Here is an 11,381-nt window from a genome sequence, read left to right as displayed (position 1 = left end):
ATATATTATTTATCACTTTTCATGAAAACCCAAGGAAAAGTTGTAGTTTTTTTTTCTTTCTTTTTTTCTAATTTTATGAATTATTTTATTTTATATTTTTTCGTCATGGGATACATTAATTTTTTTTTTTTTTTTTAAAAATGCATCTTATTTTTTCCCTTAGAAACACGTTTTAAAATCATAACTATAAACGAAATAAATACAGTTCGGTGACGTAGCACCGATTAACATGACATTCACATTGGCGATTAAAAGGGTAAAAAATAATTATACATTAAAGAACGTGTGTGTGTGTACTATAAAATCTTAGGCAGAATGGTTGAGAATTTTATTTATAACAATGGCTAATTATAACTAGTGGGAAAAATCCTTTTTCAAACATTTTTCCCGAGCGAAATAATTAAAAATTTTAAATAATTTTTTGGAAAGAGAGCTAACATTGCACCTCGTAGTTGATGTCCAAATTTCAGGACCCTAGCACCAGTGGTTTTGGAATTATAAGATTCCAAATAGCGTTAAATTAAAAAGGAAAGTTAAATTATATTTAAACAAAAAACATCGAAACACACATTTTTTTCTAAGCCTTCCAGACTTATTTCATGTGTCTAAAGTTTAAAAGTTAAATTCCAAAAACGGAAACTTAATTCCGATAAAAATTGCTTAAAAAAAAACTGATAAATGTTTCTTGAATTGCTTTTCAGTTTTCCTTCAAACTTTGCAATACCGTTAAGATTATATTTATCACAAAACACTGATTTTCCTTCCTTTCATAGAAACTATGAAATTTTTGCATGAAATAAATGATAAGAACAGCTGTCATATTTCCCTTATTTTCTTATCATTAAAGATATAAAAAGGCAAACAGAAAATGGTAATCTACAGTCGCCTTAAAAGTTAACTTGGTAAGTATTTATCCAATATAACTTCTTTTGAAAAAATCATTCTTACTTTAAAAATTACCAGGGATTACTTTAATAGAGCAGTTCCCAATTTTTTTCTTCTGTGGAACCCTTAAATATCGACATGTTTTTGGCTGGACCCCGGGACTTAATGAATAAATTACATTAGAATTGTGAGCTTAATAATGAAAACTTTTAATTACTTTGAAAATATGTTATGATCCAAATTTTATTTATTATTTTTAAAATATTTACTAAGTAAATGAAGAATTTTTTTTATTGTATCGTTTTATCAATAAAAGTCTTAAAATTGGGTTTTATGTAAGACAGTTGAGTTCACAGGTCTGAAGTGGCATCTGGTCTAGTTCTTAATTTGATTATAATACATGTATAAATTGGGTTTTATGTCAGACAGTTGAATTCACAGGTTTGAAGTGGCATCTGGTCTAGTTTTTAATTTGATTATAATACATGTATAAATTGGGTTTTATGTCAGACAGTTGAATTCACATGTCTGAAGTGGCATCTGGTCTAGTTCTTAATTTGATTATAATACATGTATAAATTGGGTTTTATGTCAGACAGTTGAATTCACAGGTTTGAAGTGGCATCTGGTCTAGTTTTTAATTTGATTATAATACATGTATGAATTGGGTTTTATGTCAGACAGTTGAATTCACATGTCTGAAGTGGCATCTGGTCTAGTTTTTAATTTGATTATAATACATGTATAAATTAGGTTTTATGTCAGACAGTTGAATTCACATGTCTGAAGTGGCATCTGGTCTAGTTCTTAATTTGATCATAATACATGTATAAATTGGGTTTTATGTCAGACAGTTGAGTTCACAGATCTGAAGTGGCATCTGGTCTAGTTCTTAATTTGATCATAATACATGTATAAATTGGGTTTTATGTCAGACAGTTGAATTCACTGGTCTGAAGTGGCATTTGGTCTAGTTTGCCACCACTCTTTTCAAATAAAATCGTTTTAATAAATCGAAACAAGATGAGGAGGAATGTGATTTTATATAATGTTTTTGAACTAAATAGTAGTAAATAGTATTTGTAACAAAATGTTTTAAGTTTCTCAAAAAAATTATTAATTTTTTTCTAGAAATAGGCTTATATGATAGATTTTTAAAAAAAAAATATCTATGATCTTCCAGTTTTCATGAGTCGTGGTAGTCAAGGATCTATTCACTGAGAAGTAGAAAAAAAAACATAAAACAATTTTGTCACCATTTTTAGTTTTAAGCAGTTTTTTTAAAATAAAAACACTGCTTATGTCAGCGCCGCCTTCCCAGGAACTTCTAGTGGAAATTTCTATCTCACTTTCATAACTCAATGCCCTGCAGTGGACCTCTTAAACGTCTATGTTCCATTTTTAGAACATGTTGCTTCTTCAAAATGTTAAAGACTGGGAACTCATATCTTTCATTCTTACACTTTCAATTGGAAGAACTAAATATTCTTATCAACCAAAATTTATTAATTAAATAAAATTGTATATCATATGATATATATTTTGTTCTGAAATCAAACAGTAGCTGCATTTTTTTGAACAAAATTAGTAGCTAATTGAAGAAAATTTCCATTTAATTTACTTGTATACCTGATACTACGTTTTTTATAAAGGCACTTTTTCCATTAGTACAAAATAAGAGTCCGGCAGGAAAAGTGTTAAGGAGTGTTTCGACTTCAGATTAATACTGTCATTAATTTTTGTATTATTTTATGTCTTAAGTTAAAAAAAAATCTTGCTTTAAGTAATTCAGTTAACCAAAACTTGTAGGAAATGATGTTTTATTTCTTTTCTCGGCAAAACATTTTTATGTTTGAATTTAAATTTTGTTCTGTTGCTTAGGTTAAATTTTGAATTAATTTTAAAGTAATTAAATAATTTATATTATTACATTTACTAATAAATACTTAGATAAAATTCTGTGTAAACTTTGTTTGGGGGATAAAATGCTAAGGCTCAAGTAATCAAAACAAAATTGTATAGTGAGAGTAATTATGAAAAAAAAAGTCAACAGTGCATAACAAGTTTCAAAATTTGCACGACTCAGACATAACACATGATTTTTAAAACGAATAATTGTCTTGTTTTTGATTTTAGAAATTGTTTTTCCTATCCCCAGAGCTTCTTCAAAAGTTATGTTTATCTTCCTGTTTTGAATTCGGATTTTTTAATGTACTCTATTTTTACCAATTTTCTTCTTTGAAATTAAAACTGAGGTAGCTTTTGCACTACGCAAACGCATAGTTCATTAATAATTTTCTTCTCTCTATTAAGTATCGCTTCTTCATTATTTTCTCACTTATTTTAACCAACAATTCTAGTAATTATTGTATTGGTGTTCTTTCTAAAAGATATTATAAATTATGTTTATTTTTTTTTTTAAATTTCAGAGTGCTCTGAAACAATCAACATGATTGGAAAAATAGTTTTTTTGTGCTTTATGTGCGGTAAGTTATTAACCTTATCAAAAATCTTAAAACACTGCTTAGTTTAAAAAATAAATTTTAATAATTAAATTTGAAGTATCTAACTTCTTTAAAAATTTGAATAAGAAAACTACCTATCATCTTAGAACAAAATCCGTTTTAAATTTAATAGGTATTATTTTGGTTAGTGATTTTAAATCCCACCTGAAACGTATTATTTTATCTGTTAGAAATGATAAATTCCAGCTTGAAAGGTCACCAGTGAGCTTTTTGTTTTTTGATATAGCTCTATATGTGTATTTAAGAAGATGATCATAACTCAATATGTATATTTAAGAAGATTATCATAACTCGATATGTGCATTTAAGATGATAATAACTCAATAGGTGCATTTAAGAAGATGATCATAACTCAATATGTATATTTAAGAAGATGATCATAACTCAATAGGTGCATTTAAGAAGATGATCATAACACAATATGTATATTTAAGAAGATGATCATAACTCAATAGGTGCATTTAAGAAAATGATCATGACTCAATATATGTATTTAAGAAGATTATCATAACTCGATATGTGCATTTAAGATGATCATAACTCAATAGGTGCATTTAAGAAGATGATCATGACTCAATATGTATATTTAAGAAGATGATCATAACTCAAAATGTGTATTTAAGAAAACGGACACAACTCAAAATGTGTATTTATGAAAATGAACACAACAGAATTAACAAATTGAGATGATATCGTCAAGCTAAAAGTTAAAATTTTTGATAGTTTATAATTTGATAAATACTTCAAAATAGTCAAAAATATGTTTTACAGCTTTGATGGCTCAGGGGATTGAAAACTCGCCTCCCTATGAACCCGGGTTCGAATTCCATTGTTTGCTGGTCGATACGAATTCTGCCCCCCCCCCACTTGCACCACAGTGATGACATGAAATATCCTCAGTAGAAGATGAATCATGGGTTCTTATCCCATTGCCGTCGGATAAACTGTGGGTGATTTTAGTGGTTTTCCTCTCCGTGTAACGCTCCATCATCCGGTCATCTGCAAAGGCGCTAGTTTGTCCCAATGATTGATCCAGAAGTTTTTTTTCAAAATTACAAAGATACGAAACTGAACATTGATAGTCGTAAGCTCAGAACTGGGTTGACTTTTCAAAGTCGTTAATAATAATAAAAAAATTTTTAGGTCTTCGAAATTAGAAAACTATCAGTAAGAAGTAATTAAGCCTAATTGGAAAGTGAGATTTGGGGTATCTTCCGTGAGTTTGCTTTATTAATGGAACATTAGTTTATTTCCTTCTAATATATTCGTTGGATAGAACAACTGTTTTTATTGAAAATAATGTCCCCTCACTTGCTCAGTTATCATGCTGCAGTACTTTAATTCATTTCACGCTTATATCAAATGAAATTAAAAAGACTCAAAATTAAAAAGGAAAATTAAATTTAAAATTCTACAATTTTTAAAATTTACATTCATTAATACATAGCTTTTAAAGAGCAAACTTTAAGGAAATTGTGGTACTTTTCTATTTTACAAGTAAGTTTCATTACTTTATTTTTCTTTAAAACAACAGCCGTTTAAAACGAATCAAAAGAGAAAATCATAAAAAAAAGACAAGAAAATGTTAAAGATACTGATGACTTAACATTGGCGAGTTTATCACCTGCACCGCCAAAACGGAAAAATACTCAAATGTTATTAACAAATTTTTAAATTCAAAATCATGCAAATTTTAATCTTTTAAATTATTAAAATTTTATAAATTTTAATTATAAAAATTCAAAATTACAAAAACTTACCTAACTAAAAATACACTATGATCCAAATTCATTTTGACAAGTGATTTCTATTTGGCGCAGATGAGACACCAAATTCTATTATGTAGATTTTTTTTTGACTCTCTAATCGCCAGCAAAAATATATTTTGGTACTTTTTAATCATGAAAAATAGCTTAATAATCTATAAAATTATAGGAATTATATTTGTACTAAAATATAAATTTTAAAAAAATGCAGTTTGAAATTCTTTTTCTATACATATTCAAAAATTTATCAATATTTGATTTTGTAAATGAAAGACTTTCAATGGTGAATAACTGCTTCTTTTAAATCTAAATAAATGCAAATAAGTGCAAATTTGAAAAATCATTGTTTGGAAGTGAGTCATGTTCGCAGGACCTTTAATGTAGAAAAAGACTCCAGTGTTTCATACTTCATTCCATAATAATAAATTAATAAAATGCTAAATAGAATATTGTTCACTTATGTTCACCTAAATTACGACAAACTAATGAAAATGTATAAAAAATATGTTTAATGAAAATTCTGCATTGTAGGGTTAACAGCTATCAATGTAATGATACTTGGAAAATATGGCTTTCGGAAATTATTAATAAATCTACTTAATTAATATATTGATTATTGCACATCATATGTTGAAATTGGATCTGCAGTGTTGCTACTGCAGCAAAACATTTCAACAAGTCATAATTTTTCAAAATTATTTTTTAGTATTTTCATGTCCTCAGTGTTTTTTGAAATTCATATAAAAAGTATTAAAAAAAACTAGTTTTTTAAAGATTAATCGGCACATTATATAACATTAAACAACAATCCTCAACACAAGATTAAAACTTTCATTTATTGTTGAATTAAGAAATTAAAATATTAATGTTTAAAAAAATACCATTTTCAAAAGTATATATGTTTAACTTTAAAACAAAATGTATCAGAGATATCTTTGAATTAAAATATAACCGAGAGATAAAGTATATTATTGAGATATCTTTGAAATAAAATATATCAGAATAATATTAGAGGAAATGAATTATGATTTTTTTATCAGAAAAATTTTGTGTTTGGAATATAGCAACTGAGCAAACATTCAGATAAAGAGGGTGTTTCGTAATGATTATCTTTAATATATACTTTTAGAAACCTTGTTGAGAATTGTGTCAATACAATATACACATTATGCTTTCAAAATAATATTTAAACGATAAGGAAAGAAAAACACTGTCTTGTTAACTAAAAAATCGTGCTCTCGTTCAGCACTTTTTGTCCAAACATATTTACTTTGCATTGATGCAAGTTCTTTTGTCGAACCTTGAAATGAATCAATTTCTCTGTCTAAATATAGTACTCTTGCACTAATTTAACTTACTATGCCTAAATATAGTATTTTTGAACTAGTTCAACTTCCTTTGCCACCATGCAGTAAGTCGTCACTGATGTAACTTCATTTCCCAAAATATAGTAATTTGGAATTAGGTTAACTTCATTTGCCTAAGGTCCCGCAGTGGACTGATCGTAAGGACACGGTTCCCAGTATAACACAGAAGTCAAGCATCAGTGGCTTCTGTCAGTAAACGGGTGGGTGACCACTTTGATCTGCCTGCGTAGGGACCGACAGTGAGCGGTTACGGTACTCGTTAAGCTGTTCTACCGTAAAGTGCTCGATTTCTCGCGAAGGTAGCCGGGCTACCAAAGTAGGGGAGCTATCCCCTCTGCAGAGGCTTAAAATTGCAACAGCATGTCTTCGGATCATCTTCAGGGATGTTTCCCAGACCATCGCCAATAGCTCATTGTGCAGCTCTAGTGCGACGTAAATAAAGTACATACCTATCTACCTCATTTGTCTAATTATAGTAATCTTGAACTGGTTCCCAAAACTAATTATAGTAATCTTGAACTGGTTCCTTTGCCTGAATGTTGTAATCATGTATAGGTTCAGTTTCCTTTGCTAATCTACAATGAGCCAGTATTGTTTCAACTTTCTTTGCTAAATTATAGTAACCATGCATTTTCAATCATTTCTGCTTATACGTTATCACTTTGCCTCGATTCAAATCCTTTTCCCTAAAAAATCAATACTGAATTATAAGGCAAGGGATATTTATCGCAAACATTAAAAATGACTGATGATTTAAACACTACAGAAATCTACACTTTGCTGTGTTCTGCTTAGGAAACCAGTTGTATTCAAACTAAATTTTAAAATCAGTTGCCAAGTTCATCAACCGAAGGCGCTGAAGACTGCCAAACAATGATTTCTGTTTGATGTGAGACAATTCCAATAGCATGCGCGTATACTAACCCATTTATAACAGAACACTATTTGATACCTACAGTTATCAAACGTTTTTTATCCAGCGATTTTTACTTTAATCAGTTCTTAACTTCCCATGGTGTATTTGGCGATCACCAAGCTGGGATGTTTCAAAAATCCTCCGCGTGCAAATATTGCGGTCACTATCAGACTATTAAACATCTGATGCTTGACTGTCAAAAATTTGCAACCATTAGTGGAAATAGTTTTGACAGAAGAGGCGACATAAGATCTTGGTGCAGGACTAATAAACAGAGGCAAATTATTAAAGACATCATTAAACGCACCCTGGAGGACGCACTCGCCCCTGATGACATTTTGGATCCGCTCTACACGAACTAAACTCAGTCCCGGTTGTTGGGCTGCCCGCCTGTTCGCTTCCCGTTATTTTGACAACGTTTTGTTGTTTTATCTATCTCATTCGCTTTCTAATTCTGTTTTAATCTATTTATTCACTACATTGTGCTTTTTAATTGGCTTATTTACATTGCCTTTCCTTGCTTTGCAAATTTTAGCTTCGCCTTTTAATTGTATTTGATAATTGTTTGTTTTACCACTTTACATCTTCACCTCCTTTTGTTTTACATTTGAGATTTTCTTGGCTCCTTACGCCTTGTTCTTCTGTCTTACCTGTTGTCAATTTGTCATCGCCTGTATTGGTTCTTTGACCTATATTAACTTGTGACCTCCGTTTACCTGTGACCTTTTAATGTTTTCTCATGCTCACTTCAGGTACAGTTTTTTTTTAATGGATCACTTTATATTTTACTGTTCTTGAATACATCAACAGTTTATACTTTGTGTCCTTTATATCCTGTCACAATGTTAATGATCGCTTTGGTTTAGCGACTCAACTTACTCCGTAATATTACTCGTTTTAACGCATTTAACAATGTTTTTCGAAGCTCTTTCACCAAACCAAATAACTCATTTTGCTTCGATTTAAATCCTTCTCCCTTACAGTAAAGTTTATTTCACACATTTTAGTTTTATACATGAGCTATTCAAACTTAAAGGCTTTTCATTTATTTGCAGGAGTGGCGCTAGCAGGCAGAAGTGCCAACCAATATATTGATAATGTTCTTCGAACTCAATTGCCTCAAGCACTTCGATCTGTTGGATTGGATCCAGCACCTTTACCAGGATTCAACACTTACTTTGGACCACAAGGTATCTACCAAAATCAAGGAGAGGCTGTATTCTCAAACGGAAACGCAACAAACTTGGGCAGATTGGAGAGGAAAGGTGATTGCTCAGGGCCAAAATTGTTCCGTGGAGAAATTTCCATCAACTGCACTCTCCGTTTGACACAAATTACTACAGCCTACAAAGTTATTATAAGGAATGGAAGCTACATCTACACACCAAGAAATATGGGCCACGTTGCTGAAACTCTCATGACTTTGGAAGTAACAGGAAGACCCCAAAACTATTTAGGATCAGTTCAAAAATTTAGAGTTGATCGTCTCGGTCAAATCACTCCTACTTTTTCCAGTCTGCCAGCTCCTCTTAACAAGTATTTGAAGGTCATTCAAGATGCTTACAGAACCAATGTATCAAGTTATTTATTTAACGTTCTACAGAATAATTACGTGTATGCTTTGGGAAGAGCCTTGTCAGGCACACCAATGCCAAGGCAATAAATGAAATAAAATTGTTTCTTAACTTTTTTTGCATATGGAAGTTTGTTCCGATTATATTTAAGTTTATGACGGAAATTATTGTCTCCAGCGAAAAATTAAATGAGGGTTCAAACCTGTCTCAGAGAAAATTTTTGATTGCGGTGGAAAGGCTGGAGCTAAAATCGAAATTTCAAAATATTATGAGGCCACCACCACTACGTAGTATTCTTCAAAAGTGGCAAACGAATATTCAAAATTTGATGACGTTAGCATTACTAATATCAAAGAGATATCTTTAAATTCTTTAATCAAGCTCTTTTTTGAAATTTCGTGTTTGAGCTACCATTATAAAAATATCTGAGATAACTCTTTTGAAAGTGTCAATAGAGTAAAAAAATAACTAGAAAACAAAATTTCTTCCCCTAAGAAAATTAATTTATTAACGAAAATTTAGCTACCCAAGCCTTTTTTTTTACCAATTACTTAGACAAGAAGTAGTATAAAAATGGGGGGACAAGCAACTGATTTTTTAAATAGAAATTAAGTTTATTTGAAAACAATATTCGTGTTACTTCAAATGTTTCTGCTCTAATTTCGTCCATCTTTACTATTTTATTACCGTCGTTGAACAGTCGACCCAATTTAGGGTTTACGACTACCGATGTTCAACTCCGTAGCTTTTTAATTTTAAACTAAATCCAGAAGGCAAGGGAACTCGTGGATCAAGCATTGGGAGAAATTTTGCCTTCGTCGAGGGACTTTTTTGATGGAACTAGCCCGCATTTCCGTTAGATGAAGAGGAAAATCAAGAAATCCTCCTGACAGAAAGGGAACTCAAACGCGTGATCCGTCTACCACAGATATTTTACGTCAGCACTGTGGTCGGTGTGAGCTGGGTGCGGAATTCGCATCGCTGGAATTTGAATCCGGTTTACCTCGCTGGCAGATGACCGCTCTATCCCCAAAGCCACCAAGGCTCTAAATTTGTCAATTTTGTAAACAACCACTTTCTGATTTCAAGATTGTGGAAAATATGATTTTGGTAGAAAAAATATCAAGCAGTAATCGTATGGTGAAATTTTATAAAAATTTGTCGGCAAATTTGTTTAGAAATTAGAACCTAAATATTTTAGTTTTTTAAAGTATTTAATCGGCATTCATACGAATGAAACAAGATTCGCCCTTGTCAAGAGTAGCTGCTGTGACAGGGGTGGAGAGAATTTGGGTGTTATAAATTTATGTTCAAAGTAATATGCCGCGATAGATGATTTCACGATTTTGTGACAAAGGACACATCTATCGTGTTAATTAAACTACATTTGAAACGTCTCTGATAAATGGCTAAAGGGTGAGCAGTCTCGGGCACCCAAATATTCATACTCAGTTCGGTATTGTGTCTTAATATTTAGCGGAATGTCAGTCAAATGTCTACTCATATTCTCCTTCGAACTAGTATTTCAATATCTCTAGGAAAAAAATTAATTGAAAGGCGTAAACGTTTGATATGCTCCAAGGCTGAAAGTAGGACGTAAAAGAGGATTTGGTAGTAAAACCATTTGACTCATAGCTAGTCTTTGCGAGAAGTAACTCTGTTCTTTTTTTTAAAAACTATTTATTAACATCTACTTATTGTAGTCAACGAAGCAGTTTAAAGTGTAGAATGTAGTTGTAAAAAAATCTTGATAGTTATAGATATTTTATTTTTCTCGAAGAAAAAAAAGGCTAGAATAAAAAGTTTTTCGTACCCGCTTTTGCTCCTCTCCGTCTTGACATACACAGGCTTTCAATTCATGAAAAGGTTCATTGAATCATAAGGATTGCATAATTCCCTTAGGGTACTTCATTAGAAATTGGAGTTTGTCAAACCTCCTGGAACCATTATGTGGTCTCTAATATTGAAATATTGACAGGCTCAAAAAAAGTGTTTTTTTTTAATTATCTATGATGTTGAATCTGATATTGAAAGCATACTTCCTTTTTTTGAACTCCTAAAATCATTTTTTTTCTCCTCATAGTTATCCTAGTTTTTGTGTTGATCATCAAGTAGTTTACTTCGCAGAAACTATGCTAATGTTACAGTTATTGTTTATGGTTTTATGGTAGTGGGATGGGAGCAAATTCAATTAATCTGTGGACCTGGGGCACCAAAGGGAGAAGTCTGACTAAGCTCCGAATGCCAGATCATTGCTGGACATCATTTACATGCCCACTATATTGACGTGTTCAATGAAATTGACTTCAAGGATAGTCGTATTTCCATACGGATCTTATGGTTCGGCT

The 11,381-nt window shown here is 31.2% G+C and overlaps 1 protein-coding gene across 2 annotated transcripts; it reads left to right on the top strand.

The window, feature by feature from the left end:
- Positions 1-673: 673 nt before the first annotated feature.
- On the top strand, positions 674-9,149 carry LOC107449418 (uncharacterized). Of its 2 annotated transcripts, none has more exons than XM_087152308.1 (3): positions 674-902; positions 3,315-3,371; positions 8,515-9,149. In XM_087152308.1, exons 2-3 carry the CDS (start codon positions 3,335-3,337, stop codon positions 9,120-9,122), a joined length of 645 nt encoding a protein of 214 aa, XP_087008434.1. In that variant the 5' UTR covers positions 674-902; positions 3,315-3,334; the 3' UTR covers positions 9,123-9,149. The 2 variants fall into 2 exon arrangements, with proteins under 2 accessions (XP_087008434.1, XP_087008435.1); XM_087152309.1 differs by having other exon boundaries at positions 879-1,072.
- Positions 9,150-11,381: the final 2,232 nt, after the last annotated feature.

Source organism: Parasteatoda tepidariorum, chromosome 9 (genome assembly GCF_982258835.1).
Source record: "Parasteatoda tepidariorum strain Cologne lab strain chromosome 9, Ptep-v5.0, whole genome shotgun sequence".
NCBI classification, from domain to species: Eukaryota; Metazoa; Arthropoda; class Arachnida; order Araneae; family Theridiidae; genus Parasteatoda; species Parasteatoda tepidariorum.
The sequence above is the reverse complement of the archived record's forward strand: the minus strand, read 5'-3'. Positions and strand labels throughout refer to the sequence as shown.